This window comes from Cylas formicarius, unplaced genomic scaffold (assembly GCF_029955315.1).
Source record: "Cylas formicarius isolate icCylForm1 unplaced genomic scaffold, icCylForm1.1 PGA_scaffold_6__28_contigs__length_40554024, whole genome shotgun sequence".
In the NCBI taxonomy this organism is placed as follows: Eukaryota; Metazoa; Arthropoda; class Insecta; order Coleoptera; family Brentidae; genus Cylas; species Cylas formicarius.
The window spans coordinates 5506653-5533929 of NW_026844347.1; the positions used below are offsets into that span (position 1 = coordinate 5506653).

The 27277-nt window shown below is 31.9% G+C and overlaps 1 protein-coding gene across 2 annotated transcripts in view; it reads left to right on the forward strand.

Annotated features, from left to right (window-relative positions):
* LOC132702875 (kielin/chordin-like protein) overlaps positions 1–27275 on the forward strand; it is a 118071-nt gene extending 90796 nt beyond the window's left edge. For both annotated transcript variants that reach the window (XM_060671719.1, XM_060671720.1), the window contains 8 exons: positions 7715–7802; positions 8181–8357; positions 16000–16155; positions 16274–16560; positions 17121–17274; positions 17333–17845; positions 19438–19699; positions 19866–27275. In XM_060671719.1, the coding sequence (XP_060527702.1) occupies positions 7715–7802; positions 8181–8357; positions 16000–16155; positions 16274–16560; positions 17121–17274; positions 17333–17845; positions 19438–19699; positions 19866–20103 (1875 nt within the window). In that variant the 3' untranslated portion in view covers positions 20104–27275. The remainder of the gene's footprint in view (positions 1–7714; positions 7803–8180; positions 8358–15999; positions 16156–16273; positions 16561–17120; positions 17275–17332; positions 17846–19437; positions 19700–19865) is intronic.
* Positions 27276–27277: the final 2 nt, after the last annotated feature.

Consider the following 27277-nt stretch of genomic DNA (forward strand, 5'->3'; position numbering starts at 1 on the left):
TTTCAATTTAACTCCTAATCATTTCGAAACCAGACATAGACCAATAAATTTCCCACATGTACTATGAAACTTTCTGGTAGTAAAAGTCGTCTCGTTCGTGTTTTTCACATGCAAATTTCAAATTTAAATGAAATTTTCGTATAATTTACGGACTTTTCACGGTAATATCTTAAACAAATCCGAAACGGTGTTTATTTTTCTAGCGCAAACTCATGCCAGGTGGATTTCGCTTACATCTGTTTAAAATAATTTATTCTAAGCAGGAGTCTAACACTTTGATAATTTCGTTAAATAAATAAGTCTACCATTCGGTGCTGCCATTAATTAATAATACTAATCATTTGATAAAAAAAAGTAAGTCAGCCGTGGGCAGAATTTATAGTTCGTGGTGGCTGATCGATTGTACAGTTGAATGACAATAAACTTAAATAAATTGAGGTTTTGTTTAATTTTCCAATTCTTTGTAAATGCCTAAAAGTTAAAACGTAATGATAACACACAACCTGACGTTTTTATTAATATTGTTTCAACTAAGACGACCAATAGATATTATAAACAAATAAACTTATATCGAATAATAATAAGACTAACAAGGTATTTGTTTTCGTATTTACTTCTTTTCATTTCGGTAATAGGTAGAAATGGGTTTATCGTGTATGTTAAAATGACGTACTGAAACGAAACTTTTTTGTCTTGTTTAATGGGTTTGCCTTGGGCAGATAAAAATAATACATCGCAAAACATTAGTCAGTTCTTGATTAAAGTGGTAGTGAACTTGAGACGGTCTTATATCAAATCGTAGTCATTTTTTACTATTTCAATTTTTGTTATTTATAAAATTGTTATTTTTTAACATGCATTTAGAAATATTAGTTTTCGTGTTGGACATATAAGCTGATGTAATTTTCCGGATTAAACACATTAGAAATTTGGAAAAAACGGAAGCTAGCACAATCTTGATTTTTTAAATTAGACAACCTGTATATTGTTAACTCTTTTTCCCAGTGTCAGATATTAAATATTATATTTTCTGCCGAAATTTAAATTGCTTATTTGAATATTTAGAAAGCCGAATGTTGATTTCTGATTGCCAGTATCCTGGGCACTAGTTTCCTGTATAGTAATAACTTCTACATGTGTTTATAAAGGCAAGATTTTTTTTATTGTGAATATTATGAGTAAAACGGTATTCAGTTCATATGTCATGTTCCTATGTCTAAATGACGAGGTTCTCGAAATACAAGCGATTTTCTAACAAAATCCAATTGTTTTGATATATTTGCAAGTAAGTGTGAGGTAACCATCAAACGCGATACATATATTTATCGAAAATTGTTAATGGTCATTGCATTAACAATCATATAAATCAAATGTTTTATTTACACTTACAAATATGTCAAAATAATTTGACATTGTTAGAAAACCAGTTTTATTTTGAAAACCTTACCATTTATGTGTGACATGAACTGAAAGCGGATTTAATTATCTGTCAGAACAATTCGTAAAAATAAAACTTTTTTTTGAGTAAGATGTTAAAATTAAGTACATCGCAGAAGTTACAGGGAACGATTGCCCAGGATACTGGGCAAATTGGAATTAAAATTAATGGTGAACTAATCCAACAGTCAGAATTTAAATTTGTTTCCTGTTTCAGTCGAAAAATATGGCAAAGGAGAGTAAAAAAAGGACAATATACAAATGACAACCATGCAAAATGAAAAATATGTCAAATTGATGCACAAGAATAAAAAAGCCATCTGACCAAATTTTCGGCAAATTGCTAATTTTCGTTTTTCCAAAATTTTCTCTAGATAGGAAAAGTTGTATCTCTAATATGTTTCTAAATATCGGTTATTTCCAATTTTTATAAAGAAACATGTAAATGTGTTCTAGTGTAAGAAGACGAATACAGCACACAACAGTGATGCGGAAAAACGAAAATCAGAGTTGAAATTTAAAAATTATTCTAATAAGAAACTATTAGATATTGAAATAGTAAATTTATTTAGTTTCCCAACATTTTTTAAGAAATAAAGTGTTCTTAAACATTGGGTATTGTACAGGAATTAACGTTTAAAATAGTATTTAATTTAATGGGATAAATAGAAGTGTTTTTTTTCGATGTATAGAACTTTAAGTTGGCATTACTGTTCAAGATGGCGACCGATTTAACAGCTGTCAAGTGATTTATTCTCAGTTTGGTTTGGCAATTCATCATGAATAGACTCACGTCTGAACAACGTTTGGAAATAGTGCAATTTTCTTTCGAAAATAATGGTTCTGTGCGGAATACGTGTCGCGCACTACGTCCATTTTATCGACGACAAAATCGTCCATCAGAGCAGTTAATTCGATTAACCATGGAACGTTTTCGCACCACGTTTACTCTTATTGATAACTCGCATCCCCAGAGTGCGTACAGAAGAAGCTATTGCTGCTCTAGATCGTAGCATTGAGGAAGACCCGAATGAGTCCATCCGCCATCGAGCACAGGAATTGGATCTGTGTCCATCCACTTTATGGAAGATTTTGCGGAAGGATCTTGATTTACGTGCCTACAAAATCCAACTCGTGTAAGAATTGAAGATTCGTCGAATGGGCCCAAAACAACATTGCCGTCGTTCCCGATTTTCATAAGCGAAATTTGTTTAGCAATGAAGCGCAGTTCTCTTTGAATGGCTACGTCAACAAACAAAACTGCTGCATTTGGAGCGAAGCTAATCTTCAAGTGTATGTCGAAACACCGTTACATTCAGAAAAACTGACTGTTTGTTGCGCTTTATGGGCTGGTGGAATCATTGGTCCGTACTTCTTCAAAAACGATGATGGCCAGAACGTTACAGTCAATGGTGATCGGTATAGAGCTATGATTACTAACTCTTTCATTCCTGAATTGAATAACCATGATGTCCAGGAGATGTGGTTTTAACAAGACGGCGCAACATGTCACACAGCTCGTGTCACAATCGATTTATTGAAAAACACGTTTGGTGACCGCCTCCTAATTTCACGTTTTGGACCTGTGAATTGGCCTCCAAGATCTTGTGATTTAACACCGCTAGACTACTTTCTGTGGGGCTATGTAAAGTAATTGGTTTATGCGGATAAGCCACAAACGCTTGACCATTCGGAAGACAACATTCGCCGTGCTATTGCCGATATACGGCCACAGATGTTGGAAAAAGTCATCGAAAATTGGACGTCCAGATTGGACTACATCCGCGCCAGCCGTGGCGGTGATATGCCAGAAATCATATTTAAAATGTAATGCCACAAGATTATCTTTCGGATAAATAAAATTCATGTCAATCGAATAATCCATCGTTGTTTTATTGCAACTTAAAGTTCTATACATCGAAAAAAAACACCCCTTATAACCCGGACATTTCTACGTACATTTAATCAAGAATCATGAAATCCGTAAAACGCAATTTATGGTTGACTCCAGCTATAACTATTTGAGAAAAAACCGTCGGATATGTATCCACTAATGCTCGTTAAAAAAATTACCGATAATAAGAACTTCCAAGAATGTTTTGAGCTCTGTCAATATTAGGGCACGAAAAACTTCGGAGCAGTTTTTAATTTGCCTAGATTAATTACGGCATATTTTGATTATTTTGATTATAATTGTTTTTGTCAGAAAAGCTCTGAAAGTAAAACTAGACATTTTCAATCATAGTTTTGACTGGTGTAGAAACTCTTTTCAGTTTCTTAAAATGAAAGTCACTGCTACAAACCCAAATAGTAACTACTATCGCGGCTGATGTTTTTCCTACAATGACAGTTTCCCGTATCTACTACCTATAGAGACCTGGCGTAAGTTTATTAATTCCTCACACCTACAAAAACACCGAGCGTTCGAGCGACATGCGAGTAGAATAAATATCAACTTAAACCGCTTCCGGGTCCACTGATTAAAATTTCCGGTATACAAATGTATATCAATTGTTGTGTTGCCTAGAAAATTGAATTGCGCGTGTTTTGCTACGCGGAATACGCGGAATATGTCGTCAAACAAACGATATGAAAAACACGCCGTCTGAAAAAGTGTGGTGGTGTCAGATAATGGCGATAAGCCTAGGAGGTCGTATATGTTGATATATATTAATTACGTTATAATTTAGTTTGTAAATAAACTTCATTGTTAAAAATGTTCGCCATTCATGTTTAGCGGGGGATAATGAAAACGTAACTGGAGGTGATTATACTTTTAGCAGGTTTTGGAGAATCGTCATATTAGAATTAGAAAAATACTTGAAGTTCAACAATCCAACAATCAGAATTTAAATTTTGTTTCTTATTTTAGTCGAAAAATATGGCAAAGGAGAGTAAAAATGCGACAATGGCAACAATGCAACACGAAAAATATGTCAAATTGATGCACAAGAGTAAAAAAGCCATCTGACTAAATTTTATGATGTGTGTCATACTAGAATTAGAAAAATACTTGAAGTCCTATTCCAAAATATTTGTATGGCAATTAATGCGACGGCGTCAGGTTTCCTCGAATGTCAACGTGGGAGATTTTAAATCTTTCTGTTTCTGTTTTGATTTTCTTAAATTACAGCCCTGTGGCACCCCACTTGTGTCACTGTTCTATATATGACACGTCCGCCGTCTTGATCCTGTATGCTCAAATTGAAATAATATAGCTTATTTATGGTATTCCGTTTTACTTTTTATAAAACTTCTGGATTCTTCCTGCGTCGGTTTTTATTGACTCGAACTAGCTAACGTTTCGCCAATCATCCTGTTAGCTTCTTCAGAGCCTGACTGAAACTGACTCGCATTACCTGCTTTTATATTGTTTGAGAGGGGCGGAGCTAAATGAGGGGCATAAACACCGTCTCGGATGACTGATTCCCATATTGGTGAGAGGCAGATAGATAATGTGCCATTATCGACAAATCTCTAGACATACCTAACACTAGTGTTAGTGTGTTGAAATATTTCAAACAAACAATGTAGTTTATTCCAATAAATCTCACATTCAAGATTCGCTTTTAAACATATCATATTTTTGTGTAGGATTTTTTTTTGCATCTTCCATGTTTCTTGAGTTAAAACTGTCAGTTATCTAAATATCAAATAGAATAGATAGTGCAGTTAATTATATTTAATTCGATTCTGCAATAAAATATATTTCCACCTCCATAAATCCGCAATAAATTTTAACCATGACTTGTAATAATTGCAAATTGTCCTCTAGTATCACCCTGTACTATACTGGGAAATTACTATTTAATTAATATTGAATTATTTGTAACATGAATAGGCGGAATAAGTACGATGACAAAGCAGTGTTGTACACAGCAGTATAATTGAACTAAAAGATTGCATATACCAAGGCGTTTGGTCATACGAGCGGAGAGTATCGGTCCGCCCCTGGCTATTATAATTAAATAGGTCAAGAGAGCTTTTTTTTTTCATCCACGAGTTTCCAGCAAATTAGTAATAAATAAATAAAACGGCACAACGAGCATTACAAGGCCATGATTTGTCGAACCAGCACCTATTTGTTGGCTCTCCGCCTTCCTCTGGTTAACATCCCTGGGTTGCGGATGTTCTCCGATCTAACGTGGCTAGCGCCTTGTTTGAAATGGACTTGGCTCCGAACTCCAAGTTCCAATCCCGATGAATACGGCTTGAACAATATTTGAGAATGTGTTCATTAACCCATTTTCATTGTTCCATATCCAAATTACTAGCTACACGAATAATGTTTTGCTTTTAAATTACAGACATGCGCTATTATTTCGGGTGTCATAGAATGTATGTAGAAGGATGTGAAAATGTAAAAATATGACTTAATTCTAATACTAATTTGTTCTATATAAATTCATTTTATTTACTATTTACAAACTGAACTGAAACTGGCTTGCATTCCCATATTCCAAAAGATGGGCAAATTAAAAAATGTATTGTTTTTATGCAAGATACCAATCTGTAAAACTACATTAATTGTTACTGCTGTAGCGTGTATTGTCATTGTACTGGGTGGTCAGTTAAGTAAAGTGAGGGTCATAACGTGTAGTAATTGTCGTATAAAACTCGAATAATAGTATTGAAGAGAAATCGCTAAAAATTACGTATCAATACGTATAAAATGATATCTAGCCGCACATATTATTTTGCGGAAATAATGGCATTTGAAGGAGTTGTACTAAAAATAAAAGTATTAGTAACGCTTTCAATATGTGTAAATACTGTGCTAGACTGTGACTCATCACCATGTTAAAGTACCCTCTGGCTTCAAAATGAAATGGTTAAAAAATAAAGATCTCGGCATTGTAGTCGCTTGTAATCATTTTTATGAAAAACTATCATTTAAAGCCTTCTTTAACAAAATTCAAAAAACTTTTTCTCGTCGAAACTTAATTATAAACACTTAATATTACACTCTCCGATAAAAAGATGCTTTATTTATTCAGTATGAAGAGCATAGTATTTTTTCTCTCGCCTATATTCAAAAAAACACATTTATTAATACGACCAGGGAAATTACACCCTCAGCGGCCAACCTAGAACCTTGAAAGTAATTTTCAGCGTTTTTTTTCCAAAATCTTACTTTTGCAGACGACAAGGATATTGCAAATATCGAATAGGTTGCAACATATTCGTGTAGGTATAAACATTTAGTAAACAAATTTTGCGGCTTTACCACACACCATGCAATAGCTTTTTCTGGAAAATAACTAGTGCTTTTATCCAATTTCGTATTCTTCTTATTGATTTTACCATATCTGGGATGGAAATGTACATGGTCCACCTACCTATATTTCCAAATAAATATTTTATATAAGGTATCGAAAAAAATATCTTTAGTATTTTAGTGCTCTAATAAACTGAGCTAATCGGTGTCCGCTTATTCTTTTTGGTTGCTTTTGCTAACTTTTCGACCAAATGTTATTTTCCGGCATTAGTATAAACTCTAGACGGTAGCGTGTTTACCGATGGTCCCAAAATAAATTTGCTGATAATTAAGAGACGAGAGCAAAATACACAATAAGCAAAGTGCCAATGTTATTTGCCTGTTAAAATATATAGATAAGAGTAATGACCTACCTTTACCTATGTGCAATCGACGTCTCGCTGCGAATATTGAAGAAGGTTTTTCAAGTTTGCCACTTTGTACCTATTCCTGTATAAATTATTTTACAAAAATAATAAATACGGAATGGTTCTACTATTAGACACGAAGACACTTCTTCTAGCACTCTCACTTAATCATTTTCTAATCCGATCCATTAAATTTTACAAATTAATTTCAAAAATTAAAAAAATATAGAGAGTTGAATAAATAAAACAAAATCATAAAAAAATGATAATCCGTGATGAAATTTAAAAAGTAAAATAAAAATATCAAAATCATGTAATCACGGTTAAACGGGACTGCTTATTGACCCATAGAAACCTAGCCAAAGGGTGGTTAGAAAATTTATTACACATACGCTAGGTAGACACATTATAACAACAGTATAGACTATAAATAAAGGATTGAGGGTTTTCATAAAGACGTAAAGTAAAGCTTTTCAAATGTCAATTGTGCTATTTTATACAATTTACTAGGAAAGGCAAATCGTCTATTTTTCTCTTTTCTTGCAATATGTTTTTACATTTTACTTAATTTACATACATACAGCCTGTCAACGATCAGATTATAACGATGTGTGTAGATTATAACCTATTTGATTATTTTTATTTATTTCAGAATGGGTATATTGAATGCGACTCCAAATGTCCAAAGACGGATGATTGCCATATGATTGTTGAAGATGGATGCTGCAAACGATGTAAAGGTTAGTAAGAAAAAAATCAAATTTTGTTATTAACTATATATTCGATAGTTTCAAAAGGAAATGTTTTAAATTAAAATTCCTCGCGTATTTGGAAGAGGGTGGTCAGCGCAAGTCTAAGATTAAGTTTCAGAAACTTTAATTCAAATATCAGTTTATTACCGAACTGTTGTATTTGATATCATTGATAACAAAATGTCCAATTAAAATATGGATAGGTTGGCAACCTATTGTGGCCGTACGTACTAAACCGGAAGCTTCGCTTGTTTTTCTTGATTGGTCTGCTTCTGGTGGGAGCTTATACAGCTAAAATTGAAGTAGTCACATCTGTTATTTATTTTTAACGGTTTCTCCAAAGACTCATTGTGTTGTTTGTTTCAGGCTGCATTTATAAAGGTGTAAGCCATCCAAGTCATACCGAATGGTCGGATATTGGAGACCCTTGTAAAATTCTGCGATGTGAAGCAGGTGTCATCACCGTCTCGAATCTGCGATGCCATACACCATGTGCCAATCCTCTGCCACCACAGCCTGGGAAATGTTGTCCTACTTGCCCAGGTAGATAGATAATAATATGCAGGGCTGTATTAAATCCTTTACAGCAACTAACGTAGAGAATCCCTGAGGTCTATTCTATTTTCATTTCTGTTCTATAACACACAAAAAATCGAAATTAGAAATTCAAAAGTGTTGTTTAACTTAAATTCTTGTATTCTTTTTCTCATAAGCGTGGAATAAGAAATATGGGAAACTTTATAAAATATCGAATATTTTTCTTATACAGATGTATGGTATGAAATTGCTAACAATACCTACTTATTTGCTTATCAGTAAGCATTAGTAATCGGAGTGATTTTCTGATAAAAATGCACATCTTGAAATGATAGCAGAAGTAACTTTATGAGAATATGGAGATGCTTGTCCAAATCATTTTCTGATATTTCCTGATATTAAAACCTGCAAAATATACTTTTCTATTTTCGAAGATACTTTTCACGGCTTGAATGTTGACGTTTGTCAATTTTGACGGTCATGTCAGTGAATGTATATATACGTATAGTATACCTTTGGTAAACTTTTTAAGTCGCTGGTTTATTAAGCACTCGCTCTGCTCGTGCCAAGTAAACCCGTGACTCAGACAAATTTAACCGCAATGTGGCACAATTGATAAGATGGTTCATAAATTGCAAGATATCTCCTAAAATTTCTACATTATCATGTCTGAAAATTTTCTTTTAAAAGTTTTGTCCAAGGCTTAGTGGCATAACCATTGTAATAAGAAGGAATCTTCTGAATTTCAAATTACTTATAACCAACTTATCCCATTTCAATAAACTCACACTTGGCTCAAAGAAAAACCGGTACATACTATATACTCTATTGTAGTCTGTAGTATCAGATTAAGTATCATAATCGGGAAATAGATTCAATTTCAGAGTTATTATCAAAAGAATAATAAAAAATTTTTCATAACTTCGAATGAGTAAAAATTACTTTTTCTACTCCCGTCTGTAAAATGCCTAATTACGCACCGATCTAGCTTGCGGGAAGCGTCACTTTATCACGTAAGTTTCGTTTTCCACGGATCCGAGCCACTACGGACATTTCCGAGATTTTACCGCACGTGCTTCGGAGCAATCGGATATTTTCGCAGATATTTCCCACGCCTAGAATCTTGACGTTTGTGAATTCTGATGGTCATATCAGATGTTGTTTTGCGAAAATATTCCCAAAAAGAAGTATAGTGTGCCAAATAAACTCGTGAGTCAAATGCCGTTTACCGCACTTGTTGCATAATATACTATTTTTAATCCCTTCCTTAAAATACCCAAGTATACGTACGGCTGCGAGCGGATATTTCCGGCATATTACTCCCCGGTTCGGGGGCAATCGGATGGCTTCGGAAATACGGCTTCAATTTTGACGTTTGTCAATTCCGACGGTCATGTCAGTCGTCAGTAAATGTATTCGTGTTATTTTGCAAAAATGTACCCAAAAACTACGTTTTAAGTCACTTTTGACTCAAATGTCCTTTACCATAATTCTTGCATAATATTCTATTAATTTTTCATATTCCCTCTTTCACAGTTTATCCCGTTTCACCATATCTAAACTTATCATGTACATGTAAAGTTGGAGCATGCATAAAGGGTTTTTAAGCAAAATAAAATAGCAGTATTAGCACTTTAAACTATTGGAATTTTTAGAGAAACACAGAAAATTATTTGGCTTTCTAGATATCCAAAATATTATTTGCTTTCAGAACGAGTAAAAAAAAAATCCGATACGACACCAAAAAAATATTTTTTACAATTTTTTAATTTTTGAAAGTGAGTTTTAACAAAGAAATTATTATTTTGAAAATTGAATCTGCTTTCCTTGCCGTTTCACTAGAAAAATTATATCCGGAAATGCTGTTTCACTGTTCCTATTTCCAAGACATTCAGAGTGTTTGCGTGAGCCGATATTTGCCTTTCATTTCGCCCGAAGTTTTTACAGATCTGAATAATTGGCAGGAAATTTGTTCCAGTTCCAAACAAAATTTATAGCCAATAGTAAACTTCGAGAACCATAAGAAAGTCGATATATTCAAATGAAAGTTGTAACTTAAACTTTCCGGATACTTTCTGTTGCTTTTTTAATTTATGGTTATTAGCATAGCTCGTACCAAATTGGTTGGAATCAATCAAATGCTTGGAAAATATAAATATAAGAAGCACAATATGTTACGTGCGATAATAAGCACACGTCTGTAATTAGACATATATAATATTTATATTAAAAAAACGGAACACTTCTCTAAAATTACATTGATTTTGACAAATTTCGTATATTACTTTAATAATGCAAATTTATTATATATATTTTCAACCTGCGAGTGAATTAATTGGCATCAGTTGTTTATTAATCTTCCAAGTAACACAAACCAGTCGTGGCACGTGAGCGCATGTGTGGGCTTCGGACAGATCACGCAAATCGGGCGATCATCCCTACAGATTAATCATCGGAGCATGTATTTCCATTTACATAGTGTCTATTAATAATGTCATTTGAATAAGAAATTAAACTAGACAAGTCTGTATAAATCATAGGTGGTTAAACGTGAAGCGTGTGCATTATTTTGTCCTTGTTTGAATATTAATAAATACTAATAAAGTAATAGGCACTGGGGCTCATAAATTTTATTCTTCTATCGTGCTATTACTTAATTATTATTATTAATTTGGAAGAAAATTATTTGTCTGTTTATACAGGGTGGTTGCTTTGTTAAATTTGAAGGTCTTATTTCTTGCTAACTTCTTATCTAGGACGCTTTGATAGAAATGCACAGGGTGATAAACATGAAAAATTATATACAATTTTTCTACGCTCTCCTATTTTGAAAACGAGTTAGAAAATGGAAATTAGGCGCACAAAAGACCGTATGTCGTAAATTTTCCGGAGTTGTTCCATGCACAAGACTTTAAAATAGTTCAGCAAACAATCTTCTAATATTTTCTCATTACAGAAATTTGCTAAGATTGGTATTTCCGTCCTTCCATACTTTTGGTTAGTTAATTACTCGGCTAAAGAAACTTTAAGATTTTTTGAATTCAGAAAGCCAGTCTAGAAAAACTGCGACAAAAATATTAGCTGTACCGTTTACTTGAAAAAAGTGATTTTTTTTAAGGCTTTTATTTATATTTCTGTAATTTTGTCAATGATCCTGACTGTAAATCGCTTTGGCAATGGCTTATTATTATTGTACCGGATGTCTCGCGTGAGATGACCCATATACTTTTCTCTTTGTATTAACGGGAATTTTTTGATTAGTCACTTTTGTATTATGCAGGCTGTTCCAATTATCGACATCAAACTTAAATTTTAAAATAAAACACCCTATATTTTATTGCGTTTTTGTACTTAGTGATTTCTAGATAAAATGTTTCCTTGAATTATTTATAATAAAAGTATTTGTTTACGGTAACGATATGGTTATAGTTTTTTGTCTTAGATAAAAATTCTTAATTTAGTATTTTTTTCAGAAAAATAAAATTCAGTGTGTTATATTATTATTTCAATGGAATTCGTAAAAACATGAAAAAAAGAATCATTATGCGAGTTCTAAACGTATAATAGCACACATTCTACTAAAGCAAAGGCTTTCAGTAGCAGAAATCGATACTTAATTAAGACCTGCAAACATCACTTTTGGCGTAAAATTCAAAATATGTCGGAAACGGTAAGAGTTAGATCTACTTTATCATCTCATGATAAACGGGCCGTTCCCGTACAAGCGAATAAAACTTGTGGATGTACTTTGTTTTTTTTTTTTATAATATAGGAATTGGTTACATCGCTTGTTAAAAAGTTTAATAGATAAACTACCACAAGTGATGGACTTATTTTGAGGCAATTATATTCATTGACAACTGATTGCTTGAAAATTTGACGTTAAATAATTATTTTAATAGTGACGTTCAGAATATCCATGCTCCACATTGCCTGCTCTATAAAAGGTGTAAAAGAAGTTCGGAGGAAGAAAGCATATTCTATAGATCTAGTTTTTTAAAGTACATGCTCTACACACATGAATTTAATTTAGAACTGCATTCTTAGGGCCGGTTTCACTAAAGATGCAGATCCAACGGTTCAAAAATATATGACATGGAAAACTTTCTATGGTTATTCGATTAAAAAACAATCTAAAATGTTCATTGGCCACTGATTGAACTTTCTCTGAAACTTATATCAAACGACAGAGTTTGGTTTATATGAGCTTTTTATCCATCCCCAAATCGATAAATATTAATTAAAATTAAGTTAGGCACTTTTAATGAAAATCCCGCGTAAAGACCTAGGCAGTATTCACCCAGATTAATAGTGTAGTGCTTTTGACGTATACTCCATTCATTAATATACAATTGTGAATTTTAGTAATGTTAAAAAATTCTTTCTTATTTAGAAAATGTTCGCAAACTCGCACAACATCAAAAGTATTGGAATTTAGATATTCAGTAATCGCATCTTATAATTTCTTGCGACACTCTGGACATTTTAGTTGAACATAGCTGGGCCTGGTCTCTATTTCTCCACAAGTTGACAGTTGCCATGTATTTGCATCTTTGGGAAGGCTTATTATGGCTTTAGTCAGCCATAATTTTTTTCCATATACATACTCCAATCACACAGTCATTGTAAAATGTCTGAATGGAAACTAACTATTAAAGAACAATAAACCATCGACATTTTTGGCTCGACAGCATGCTCACATAGTCTAATAATGTCTAATAATTGGATATTAATCGCCCAATCGATTGGTCCTTCTTTTTTCAGTATATTTTGTCGGAAACCAGAAATAAAAGATTTATGAACCTAGTTGAATTTTGTCCAACTTGCTTAAGAGGAGGTGACACTGTTTACTGTTCTAAAGGTTATTATTATTCTTATTATTCTTATTATTATTATTATTATTATTATATATTATTATTATATTATATTAATATTGGCACTAATTTGAGTTAATTTGAAACATGGTCCAGAAAAACAAGGAACTTCTAAACTTCTTTAAAACTCAGAAACTAAGACTGGACAATAATCCAGAACTCTTTTGAAGCATATTAAAAAGGAAGAATATGACATGTAATTTTCGCCAGGGCGACTAATCATTGCTAGTAATACTAGACTCCTTTCATTGAAAATACTATGTATTTACTGATGACTCTGTAAACGGCATTTTTTTGCAAAATACATGGTAATGTATGTACGTATTATAAATATAATGAAATTGGAATACATTTTAATACTTTAATAATAATATTAATTTTGTAATTTCTTTTACATTGCAAAATTGAGGCCAAAAAAATGGCTGATGCTCCGCAAGATTGTATTTCAGTTAATTATATATATTAATAAATATATAAACCAACAATAAATATTGGAAACTTGTTAAAAACAAATCATCTTCTCTTGGAAGAGAACTGTGCTCTGGTATAGCTAAATTTGATGGATATGTTATTCTAAACAATATTAACAGCAGAAGAAGTCCATGCCGTGCCACAAGTTTAAAAAAGCTGTATTTATTAAAAACAATAGAAACATCTTTAGCAAACCAACCATGGCAACCCTCATAAGAATGCACGAATGTTGGCGTGCCTAGCCGAACACCCTCGCACATCCCACTGCGTTACGCCGTAGTCTGGTAGCCTTATAATTGAAATTAGTCTGCACTTAATATGGATAGTGGATGGATACATCTGCCCCGCACGTTGCGTAAACAAAAAATAAAGAGAATGAAAGTTCGTCATTCTCTTAGTATTTCGAAATTCAAGGAACGTATATATTACATATCACTCAATCTCAAATAATGCTTATGCGAGATCGTATCACCAATAAAATGAAAAGAACTTCGAACACTAATATCACTTGCTTTGGTGATGGAGCAATACAAAATACTTTTTTATTTTAATAATTTATTTTTGACATTCACCGTTGAAGTTCCTGTTGATATATTTTGTATAAATAACCTCTTTTTAGTCGTGGTGGTGGATCCTCTTTTCTATTTTCTATTCGCCACCAAAAGTTTTGGTTTATCAGTCCTATACTTGCATATATAATTTACACCTGCGAAACTGCAAATGTTTTTCACTATTTTATTTGAATTTCAGAAATATTTCCGACATATTCAAGTGTTTGCGATAATTATAATCATTAAATTGCGCCTGCCACTTTCAAAGCGAATCCGTTAGCAAATCAAAACGCCACAACCAAAACAACATTTTAATATTTACATTAATTTTCGTACGACGAAAGAATGTGAGTAATATTATTTTCAAGGGCATCCGTGTATCTCTAATCGGTAAATTCTTTTTGACAAATTTATATAATAGTGCAATAAACTCGAAAATATTTTTAACGCGAATTGATATGCTAATTGAAGTGCTTGGACGTGCCCATTAATTTCGTGCAAACAATTATCAATTGAATTTCTGCTGTAAGAAACAATTAATCACACTGTAAGACAGACATTCGATTAGAGTTATTCGGTTTCGCGGTTATTCAAATATCCAATTTTCAAGCAAACAGCTTTCAAATGGTTCCAGAAAAAAGTGAGATACCCTAATTTTACTACAAACGAATTCGTGATTTAGCAACATCATTTTTTAATAAAAATTAAAATAAAACAACAATAAAAATGAACATTTCCATAGTGGTTTATGGTTATGTGTACTTTTGCATACAGATATCCATAATATACATCCATGAATGTGTGCTGGATATTGTATGGATGTTTCATGGAAATACGTTTGTCCCAAATTTAGATATAATTCCGTTTTAGAACGGACGTCCGTGGACTTGATATGGACGTTTTTAAAATGTGCTATATACCCATAGGACGTTCATCTAAAACTTGCGAACACCTAATCGCTACTTTTGCATATTTGCTTATATTAGCCAATTTCTATTCGCAACTTATATTTAAAAGTATTCCCGAAAAGTTAAGATGTTTATTTGAAATTCAGTATAAATATTCTAACCTTTATTAAAGGAATCTATTGAAAAATGAACAGGTATAGATCTACTAGGTGATTAGATTAACGATATCGATAGCTTAGATAGTAGCAGCATGCTAAATTTACTTTAATTATTGGAAAAGCTGCCCTAGCGATGATTATGTAATGCCATGGAATTATTCAAATATTTGCGGCTTTCGACGAATTAGTCATATTTCCCTTACCCTTGACTTATTATTTCAATTAGTATAGGTGAGCTATTTCCTCTTTTAAGTCTTCAATTCATCCCAATTCAAGAGAGGGAAATAAGACAGTTCAAATTTAGATATAACCTAGTTGCAAGAGGAAAATTTTGAAGGGGTATTTTGTGATTTATTATGCCGGAATTTAAAGAAGTCACAGAAGATAGACATTATACTTACTTTTGTAACGTAACATTGAAGAAACCTAGTTCAACATCTTTATAGGGAAATATGATAAATCAATTTATTTAAAAAAAAACAAATAAAAATATGAATAAATATATAAGTTGTAAGGTGCGTACTTTTCTTTATCTTTAACACAGTTTTGTACGTTTTTATAGACATCATTTCATAAAATATTTATTTAAAATATAGTTATTTAAAAAGTAGGCAATAAAAGAGAAAAACTGAATAAATGCCGTTTCTTTTTATTATATATCTCACTTATTAACTTTTTTATTCAAGAGTGTAAAATCAACGGTCAAACTGCCTCTGACGATCGAGACGTAGTATCGGATGATCCATGTTTGAAGTGTCGATGCAGCAAAGGAAGGATGACCTGCGCCAAAAAATCCTGTCCCGTTCTTCAATGTCGCCCAAGTATGCAACATCATCCACCAGGTAATTGATAACCTTCTGTAACCATGTAGTTTACGTTTTATATCGGTCAATGAAGAACTACATATTTTTAGATTAGTTTTTTTAGCAGTTTAAAGTACAATCAATTTCTTTGTACCAGGTGAATGCTGTCCAAGGTGCAAAGGTACACGAGCGTTGATCGGTTCCCCTAACGTTTGCACCCTGCAAAACACTCTAAGTCGAGAGGGTCAAGAAATAAAAATAGACAAGTGCACTGAATGCGTCTGCTTAAATAACACATCCATCTGTAGCAGAGCCGCCTGTCCAATTCTGGAATGCTCATCCGACTTGCAGAAATCTTTACCCGGAAGTTGTTGCCCGATATGCACGAAACCGATCATTGAAGAAGTAACCAGCCAATGCTATTACGGTGGAAATTATTATGAGGCAAGTATTTTTAAAAAATAGAAATATCTATAGCTTAACCCAAAGTCCTCTATTTTTTTGAACACGTATTAAAAATTTAGGCCAAATTAAATGATGTAAACTGTAAATGAATTCCTGCATGTTATGCAACTCCTTAAGTCAGAACGTTGCTTTCTAACACTATATTTTTCTACAATCATTAAGCTCATATTTTGTTCAGTGTTTCTGCGGTGTTCCACAAATTCTGGGAAGTCATATAGCTTACTGCGACAAATTTGGTTACTTGAGGAGTTGGTTGAATAGTTCATTGGTAAATTGTTGAGAGAGTGATAAATAAATCAAATATCGATGTCGATTTTCAAAAATATCAGTGTATTTAGGCGTTTTACCAATGACCAGTTTCCCATCAGTCATAGAACATCCTTTCTTTTAATAAATGTGTCCAATTTTCATTACTAAGAGAGATTTGAATGTTAGGTTGCCGTTCTTTTCTGAAGCTGCCGTTGATTATTGCAAAAACAGTAAAGAAATTTCAATTTTTTTCATCATACAGGTTGATATAATCATAGTTTGTTAGGTAGGATGGTAAAGTTTGGCCACTCGAGAATCCGTGCAGTTCTTGCAAATGCAATCGGGGTCAAATTAGCTGCGCGAAGACAAGGTGTAACACAACTTGTACTTCGGGAATGAAAGAAATTCACGTGCCTGGAGAATGTTGCTCCAAATGCGTGGAAGGTACTACTGCAACATTATTTAGAACGCAGGAATATAAATATAGTTATTATGGTTGCAGTGGAAGGAGTGTGTATGGTTTTTGGCGATCCGCATTACAAATCGTTCGACGGAAAAATATACACGTTCCAGGGCATCGGCAAATATCAATTGGTCAAAGATTGTCACAATGGTAGTTTTGCCATCAAAGTTGCAAATTACGTCACTAAGAGGTATTTGTCTTCACCAATTACTAGACGCGTTGCAGTGACGTTTGGTGATCTCCGTTTGAATTTACAACAAAAAGGCAGAGTAAAGTACAACGGGCAAATAATAAGCATCCCGTATAAGAAAGAAGGAAAATTTCGTGTGAAAAAAATTGGAAATAATATCGACATCACGTTGCAAAATGGTGTAAAGTTACTGTGGAATGGATACAGCTTTCTGGAAGTGACAGTTCCCGCAATTTTTCGAAATAAATTGTGCGGGTTGTGTGGAAATTTCAATTTAAATGTCCAAGACGATTTAAGAATGAAGTCTGGAAAAGTGGTAACCGACAGGGAAATTCTCAATTTTGGTAGTTCTTGGTGTGTGGGTAAGTACTTTTTTTTAGTGATAATCGCCTATAAATTTCGTTCATGTTTGATGCTAATGAAAACATCTAATCTTCTCATGAGCAACAGTTTTTGCAATTCCAGATTCTATTGAAATCAAATTTTATTTTCTTTTTTACAAAATAATACAAAATTTATATTAAAATAAATAAGAACTAAAAGTTCAGATTTTCACGAAATTATATATTTTGACATGACAATTGTTTCGACAACACCGTGCCTTTATCAAATGTCACATTTGATAAAGACACGGTGTTGTCGAAACAATTGTTATGTCATAATATATAATTTCGTGAACATCTGAACTTTTAGTTCTTATTTATTTTGATAAATGGATTTTCATCAAGTAAAAGCCATCTCAGTTCAAAATTTATATTGATTTTGTACAATTTATGATATAATTGTAAAAAAAATTTGTAAACGCAAGTGGTGAAAAATATTTACCAGTGTCACTTTTCTGGATAACCTTGTCTCTAAAAAATTGTCTCTTTTAGGTATCAGCTTCAACACGTCCTACAAGCGCATTTTTAGTTATTATTTCTAAATTTAAGGAGAATCATAACGAAAATACCACCAGTTGGTCATCTTTACATGCATTATTAGGCATGCTGTGTTTCACTTGTCAACACGCATAGTAGTGTAGCCACAAAGTCGTTTTAATTACTTTGAATCCAAAAATGTCGTCATACATTTAGTTTTGTCGTTTTTTGGTGTTGGTTGTGTGAAAACTTTAAATTAAACTGTACTGAGATTCTTATTGAAGATAGATTGAGTAGGGTTGCAAATCTTTATTCAGCGCCCTAGATGTTTGTATCCAATACAAAACAAGCTATATATAGTATATAGTGTAAAAACAAGTTTAAAATTGTCCGCTTTGCTTTCTTTAAAAAGTTGCAATGAAGAAGTTTTGCCAAAATCAAAATATCTTAAATTAAGCAAATAAATAAATAAATGGAAATCAGAAGCTACAAAAACTTTTTGCTAAATAATATAGACTGCATTTTATAACTAATGCTGTCAAAACGCACACTGCCTTGATGATCGTCTTCACAATTCCCCTGTTGCCACACCTGCCACCAAATCGCGCGCCACAAGGACACATCGAAAATGGAGTTTCAAATCCTTTTATACGTGTTAAATCTTATTCTGTGATTTATTTAAATGATTTCGCACATCTTGTTGGTCGTTCAATCGTATTATTCAAATAACCATCGATTTTAAATCTCCTTGTTTGGACTTCTATTGCCTTTGCTTGTATCTCCAACCCTTAGCAAGAGAAAAGAGAAAAAATAGAGTTTGTTGAAATTAAATTGAAGTCAATATACAATCGGCATCACAGTGAGATCCACATTCCCTAATTATTGAGAATCTAAAATATATAAACTTTTTAAATTATGCTTTCTTATATTAGCCAATCAAGAAATTTCCCTTTCTCTCGCCCCTGTCAATTCAAAGAAAAAGTTCGCTTTTTATTTGACATTCCACATATAAAGTTCCGCTTCCTAGTGACAGGATTTTGTGCCTAAATCTTTCGACTTATCTAATGTAATATAAACTATGTCGTCTTGTTTAGGCAAGAAAAATGAATGCGCCAAGAAAAACAAGTTACTGAACAACAACACTTGCGTCAAGAATCGATCGGATAATGTTGCCTGCAAATTTCTTATGAGTCGTCACTTCCTAGCGTGTGAGTCCAAATTGAGTTACTTGAAGTATTACAAAGCGTGCAAGATGGATATGTGTCACTGTCCTAGTGGCAGGTGTTACTGCGAGAGCCTTACGGCTTATGCCAGGGAATGCGAAAGATTTGATGTTCGCCTGGGAAATTGGCAAGAGTAAGTTTTGTTCTGCTTATTTAATTTTTAAAAGCACGTTAATAGTTGATATTTTATTAGATTCTTAGCGATCCTTTCGTTTCTTTTTTGTGTATAAAACTGCCATGGCTACGGTGTATTATTTAATTGAAAATTGATATTTTAACCCACTTTTTTTTTCTTTCAGATTTAGTGGGTGCGATTTCGGCCTATTACGACGTTCAAGCAAACATCACCGAAAGTTTCAAAAATCAGATCCAGAAGACAACCTTTTGGAGTATAATCCAACGAATAATACTCGAAAACAGCACAATCACAAAGTGCAAAATCATCGTCTACCAGCAGATCTTCTAAGATATAAGCCAGAACACATCAGTCGAAGTAAATCAATTGCGAAAAGTCGCAGTCCGATACCTTTGCAGTAAATCAAAACAAACTAAGAATTATTATAGACGGCTAGTCATTTTCAGTATTTTTCTACGTCGCCTGCCTACTTAAAGCGCGCGTAATGTATATAATGTCATTTATGGAGGAAGTATTATTATTGTTTTAAATTGCGTAAAAATGTTTTGTGTGAAAGGGTAGTAATATTGAAAATACGGCATACCTAACTAAAATTGCAATGGTCCATAATTATATTGAATTGATTATAGTTAAAAAGCGAATTTTAATAGCAAATGAACGCTTCAAATGACTGGGAAACTTTTGCTAATTGAAAGTTTCGTGTTGTAAATGAAATAATGAAACAATCAAATAAGAAGTTGTCTATAATTAAAAACTTTCATAATAGGTATATGCCCTTACTCGAAGAAGTAATAATTACTACTTGCAAAAAACAATGTATAGCTTGACCCTGGTATCCATATATCAATTAAATTATAAGGTAGCGCAATACTGTGGCGAAGTCTCCCTTCTTTCTCACAATTGAAAAAATGGTTCAAAGTGCTGTATAATTTCACATAATCATGACGTTGTTAATAGAGTACAATATTTATGATTTTTCCCTAAAATGTTTATGTGACTCTGTAATTGTTTTTGTATTTTCATGCAAAGGAGCTTACTTAATGGAAAATTTTTTGTTCACTAGCGACATTCATTAAAATTCAGACAAAAAATTGAACAAAATGACGCTTTTTCGGACAAATGCAGAAAAGTCATAAAATCATATTGTTTGCCTTTTCTTACTCCTCCGGTTGATACTATACTAATAATACCTATCTTCCGCAACCTCCCATATTGTCCAACGTGCAACCTTTATAATATAAAAAATAGACTTCAACATAGTCAAATATTATTTTATGTTTTCTCACGTATGAGGATCCAAAAGTTTTTGCCAATTTGCTAACTTACAACTACTTTTTATGTTATTGGAGGCAGTGAATCTAAAAATGTAATAAAGTACATGGTACACTATTTTTATTTATGTATTTATTTTTCTTAATGTATATATACTTGTTGGAAGCGGCAGTATTCAAAATATTTCAGTTCTGCAAACGTCAAACCTACTATGATATGGTAGAGAAATACCACTAAAATGATAGAGGTGCAGTAAATAAACACGATACACTAGTTAACCACAGTCAATAAGTTTAGAGTTTTCGAGATCATTGAGAAATCTGTTGTCTGAGATAATTAATCAGGAGTATCATTTAACTCTGGGTAAAAAATTTGGTTATCCTAAAGTTAATTTTCATATCATTTGATGCTATCCTACAAATCGAAAGTTATAGATCATAATAATCAAAAATATATACTGCGTTCATTTCACAAAATATATTTATTATTATTTTTGATCACCACTTTTGTTGGACCACCTTAAAATATTGAAAGTACTTGAAGTTATTCATATATTGAAACATTTTTTCTAAATAATTTGCCACACTATTGTGCTACCCTGTATGTGTGTGTTTAGGTTTATGGCACGCCAGATGAAATTTAATAAAAAACATTAAATTTAAATTTATCTTCTGAGAAAATTTCCCCTTCTTTTGACGTACAAATTAAATTGCATAAATAAATTACAAAGACAAATTAGATGTCTTTATAGAATCGTGCTGTAAATAAATAACCCTTTGTATATTTAATTAAGTTGTAATTTATCTATATTGTTAATTGAATCCAAAGTGAATGACACTCTTGAATTAAGTATTGTTTGAAGACAAAACTTTTCCATAGCGTTTTTTTTTTACCAAAGACATGTCACTTGCACTTAATGTTTTCTAATTTCCAAATTGTTTAACTTTTAAACAATTGTTTTGTATATACGTTTTAGTATGTCCATGTTAGATTTATTGGTTAAGACGATCTCTGTAATAGTTTATTAATTAACCTATTTAAATTTATAAAACACACGTAGTTGTTCCTAAATATCCGTACAAGCTTGTAGGGAGTTGTATCTCAGAAACGTTGTCAAAACTCAGTCAAGTCATTTGCTCATGTATGTTTTTTTCACAATAAATAAGAACTAAAAGTTCAGATTTTCACGAAATTATATATTTTGACATGACAATTGTTTCGACAACACCGTGTCTTTATCAAATCATCACTTTTGATAAAGACACGGTGTTGTCGAAACAATTGTCATGTCAAAATATATAATTTCGTGAAAATCTGAACTTTTAGATCCTATTTATTTTGATAAATGGATTTTCATCAAGTAAAAGCCTCCTCAGTTCAATTCTATTTTTGTTACTATTGCAAATGTTTTTTACTTATTTTTCCTAATAATGCTAGGTGTATATATTTTTTACTACAAATCGTGATAAATTGAAATTAATTTTTATTGAAGAATAACTTATTTTGACTGCGTTTCTGTGAAAAATGAATGTAAAAATTTAAGAGAAATAAATTTGATATCGTGATATTCTAGGAAATATTTATAGAATTTCACCACAAAATTGAGAACAGTTCCATGTTTCTATTTTGTTGTTTATTCGCGTAGCTATTAAGATTTAAATTGGTTAGCCTCGAATTTTGTGAATTTTCTATCTAATACGTTATCTAGGTAACTTATCAAATAATCAGTTTACGTCCATAGCTTAGTTTTATTTGTAAAATTTTGTATTTATATATGTACAATTCCTAAATTATTAAAGGTTATGTGTAGGATTAACATTTTTTAAATAACTACTTGATGTTAGTATTTTCACATCTTATTGAAAAGCACATTAATTAGAAAAATACTTTTTGCATTTTTTTATAAATTCCGTAGAACTTTGTGCCTAATAAATATATTAACGATTTCAGGCTTTATTTTATAAGTTTGCAGAGTGATTGCAGAATTTATTATGACCGGAAAAATATTCAATAATTTATTACAATAAGTAAATCTTTTGCTCTATAATGGATAATTTCTGTCCTTTAGACTTTTTTAATAATATATAAAAACATCTGTAGAATAATAACTAACGTTCAATTTTCTATATATTCCAAGTGATAATATTGGGGCTGTGTTTTTATAAATTTTAAGTCGTGCAATAGCCAGTTTTGTCAAACTGCGTCTTTTGGTCGCACAAAATTAAGTCTTAGGAGCAAAAAACTATTAAAACAACCATAATTAAAAAAAAAAAAGAAAACTGCATAAATTGATATTGGAGAAGAAAACTCTAATAAACCAAATAAAAATAAAAAAGATATGCATATTAAACTATTAAAGAAACTATCTAAAAACAGATATGTTGTTTAAGAACTAGGTTCCATATTACCGAAATAAGATGAGAAGAGCACACAATAACAAAAAAAACGAACCAAAACTAACAAAATAAAATCGACTATTCGAATTTTATATAGATTTTTCTTAAAACGGGATTATTGGCTAACTAAAAAAACATTTGGCAGTATTACCAACCTAAATCTGAAGAATCAAATACAAACAATCAATGGGGTGATGTTCTGATAAGTAAATTAACGAGCCAACTGTCCCATTCGGGAATACGGGGCATTATTAACAGATCAATGTCATTTATAAAAGAATAACAGGCATCCTTGATTGTGATTATTGATATTAATCAAAATAAAATTAACAATGAGCAACCAGATAACAATTTACAACAAACTCTATTAGAGAATTTCACTAACCTTACGAAAAAATGTGCTTATAAATATTATTAAATTGCGAAAATAAGAAAAGAACCAGTAGATCCTAATTGAGCCAAAGAAACTCTTAGCAATCTGTAGAAATGTGACAATGTAGCGGAAATGAATAAACACTGCTAAATTTAAGTCCAAAATATGATTTTAATATCGCCCTAAGATCGAAATTATATCAGGAAACTCTTATTGTCGTTGACATCGTTTTTATTGTTACTTAGGCGCCATAAAAGGCGACCTAAACCAAATTAAAATTGATACAGTGAATTTAGATGAAGTTTGAAAAGTCTACCAAGACCAGTAGAAAGAAAGAAAGGCGAAGGCGTCTGCTATGGCACTAGTCCGACTGATGCCCAATAAGAACGGACCTACTCCATAATGCTTAATGGAGCACCAGTTTGGGAGTCAAAAAAAAAGGACCGCAAATATAGATACTTGCTGGTACCGATCCAATGAAAGCTATGTTTTTCAAACCGTGTCAACTAAGGAAGCTCTAGTCCTTGCCAGTCTGGTATCTGCAGACCTGTGGGGCCAGGAAAGAACTAACATTTACAATAATATGAAACGCCGATACCAGGAAAGAAGTACGATTAAGTACGCTTGTACCATCTTACGCAGTTCTTTACTGGGCATTGATGCTTCTGGGCCTACTTCTTCAGATTCAAACTAAGCCCCATGTCATAATGTGAGTGCTGTTGAACCGAATAAGCGGTATGGCAAATAGAATCATCACCAAAAAAGAATTAGAAGAAAATGTATAAATTAAAAGAAACCCGTAGCTAAATATACAAGACTGGACTGCGCAATGCTGAAATACCGCTGGAAGGTTCCGTCACATTTAACAAAGAGTAAATAAATGTATTTCTTAGTCGGTTTATAAAATATATGTTACCAATTGATATAAGAAGCAAAAAATCTTCAGAAAATTTTAAAAAAATTGTAAAATAAACAAAGAAAAAACACACAAAATACATTTTTGCTAATTAAATGTTCACATCTTATATAAGTAATTTGGTATAAATTTGTCAAGCAAGTATACAAATCAAAGACTCATTCTTATCTACTTGTAAATGATGAATTTTAGTTAGTTTGCTTAGGTATATTTTCGAAGTATAAGCATTGTCCTGTGCTCTGGTGGAACTGCTAAACATTTGTCTTGTGAAAATTTTAAACAATAATGCTTAAATTACAGAGTCCTTATTATTGTTAAAAGTAACTATAAATTTTAAATTATACAACATTTTGTGAACTTGCATTTTACTCGCATATCTGCAGATACAGATTTGCAGATATTGGAACTCGTCTATGTTATATACTATTTTAATTGAGATTGTACAGCCGTTTAACCAACCAATGACTGGTTATTTTACACTATTTGTATAAAAAGTAAACAACATAAATGGTATTTAAAAAAAATATGTTCGTATGATCACATTTATTTACCACAAATACATGGATTTAGGGTAAAAATAATTTAAAGTCTATCTTACACATATAATTTTAAAGTTAAAAAATTATTGCGTTTCTTTGTTTCAATCTTTTTACTATAATATAATCAATTGTGGGGGAACTCGTATAAAAATTTCTCTTCGCTAGCTTTATAAATTAAAAAAAAAAACTTAAAATTGCCCACTTAAAGTGCACACAATTTAACAGTGTCAGTATATGTATTATGAAACATTTAAAAAAGAACACAAGAAACGAATAATGAATAAAGCATTTTTTAAGTTATTACCCAATAGTCGAAGAAAAATGTGTTCTTGTTAATAATATCAAGTAAATATTTTTTTACATTAACAGTCTTCATTTTTCTTTTGTACACATTGATGTATCTCGATCTATATGTATCTCAGTCCTAATTCCTATTAAGCATTCATGTTGTACTAATGCTTAGAATTTTTACAATTGCATCTAAGTGAGTAGAAGATATACAAGGAATCACTGACAGACAGATATTTTGATTATTCCAATAGGGTATCTAAAATTTATACTAGGTTAAATTAACAAATGAAGGTAATTTTGTCATCTAAACCGTTGTTTGCATAAAATTTTAGAGCACCAACTAAAATATAGACTACCGATTTTTAACCAGAGTTGCTGAATAAAAAACCTTAGTAAAGGAGGTAAAGAACTAGAAATAATGTCTATTTTGCGGTGCATGAAGAGAATTGCATAGGTAATGCTGCCGAAGTCATCGTAAAATGCTACATTAAAAATTATAATTAGATTTTAGTTAGTGCTCGAGCTTTTACTTAGCCTGTTTTCTGTTGATTAGTACAGATATTTTTCAGTTATAACGAAAATGAAATGGCACATTTTTAGATAATACATCAACTTTTCAATTGTAAAATGACAATGATCACGAAAAATAGAATCAATATATAAATAATTTACTTGCTACAACACACATTAGCACGATAATAGAACGATAGAGAAAGAGTCTAGAGAAGGGAATTACAAGAAATCTTTTTTTTTTCTCATCATGTAATCTTCAAATTTCGTTTAAAATAGACATTCACACATACTTTGTCGTTGGTATTATCGGTGACACAAGAATGTTCGATAGTTGTAGAACGGTTTCGTGTAGCGATTTCATATTATTAGTCGATGGATTCTTAGTTTGGGTGTAAATGACTGAATTATTTTGAATCATAATCATTCAGGCGAGCCGCATAGTCGCCGTTTCCCCTCAAAACAGCAATATAGAAATTGAGTGCAATCCAAGAGTTACAGTCCTTTCCTCTGATATCGGAAAAGGGTTGAAAATTTTAAACTTTTAACTATATTAAAGACGAAAATATTCAAATCGTTATCATGAACTTTTTAATAGTTATAATAAAGTGTCCTACTTTCTTGTGTCACTCGGTATATTAGGTTGTTGCTGCCTATCATATTTGTACAGTGCGAATCAATATTCTGACAAAGTACTATATCTCTCCTCTTTAAAAATTGCTTCACACAAACAAATATTTCAATTTCTACAGGACTTCATACAACCGTAGCTATATTTTTTTATATTATGATCCATATCTTACAATTTTCAGCCTTTATAATTTAAAAATAGACCTTAAGAAAGATGTATTAGGTATTAAGAGGTAATTAAATTCTTAGGCATGTGTTTCTTAAAAGTCTTGCCAATAAAGTTGAACTAATGTTTTTGTCATTTTGTAATTAATTATATAAATTTTGGTAAGATTCCTTAGCAATTTTAACTTAAATAATCGATTTATTTCGATTTTTACAAAATGTTGTTCCTTAAAGCGAAACTTTATTTGTTAAACGCACAAATCGTTTAAAAAACGAATTTATATTACGTATTTTCGTATGACTTACAACAACACCAATTTCGGCCAGTAGGTACTCTGGTCACACATATACTGGCACTGTCGGTAATGAATATAACTCTTAAAAACAAATATAACAAAAAAAATTAAACCAATAGAGCAGACCTTAATGCAAGTGAGAAATTTGAGCACTGGATAAGATTCTACTAAAGCTTCTGTATAATAC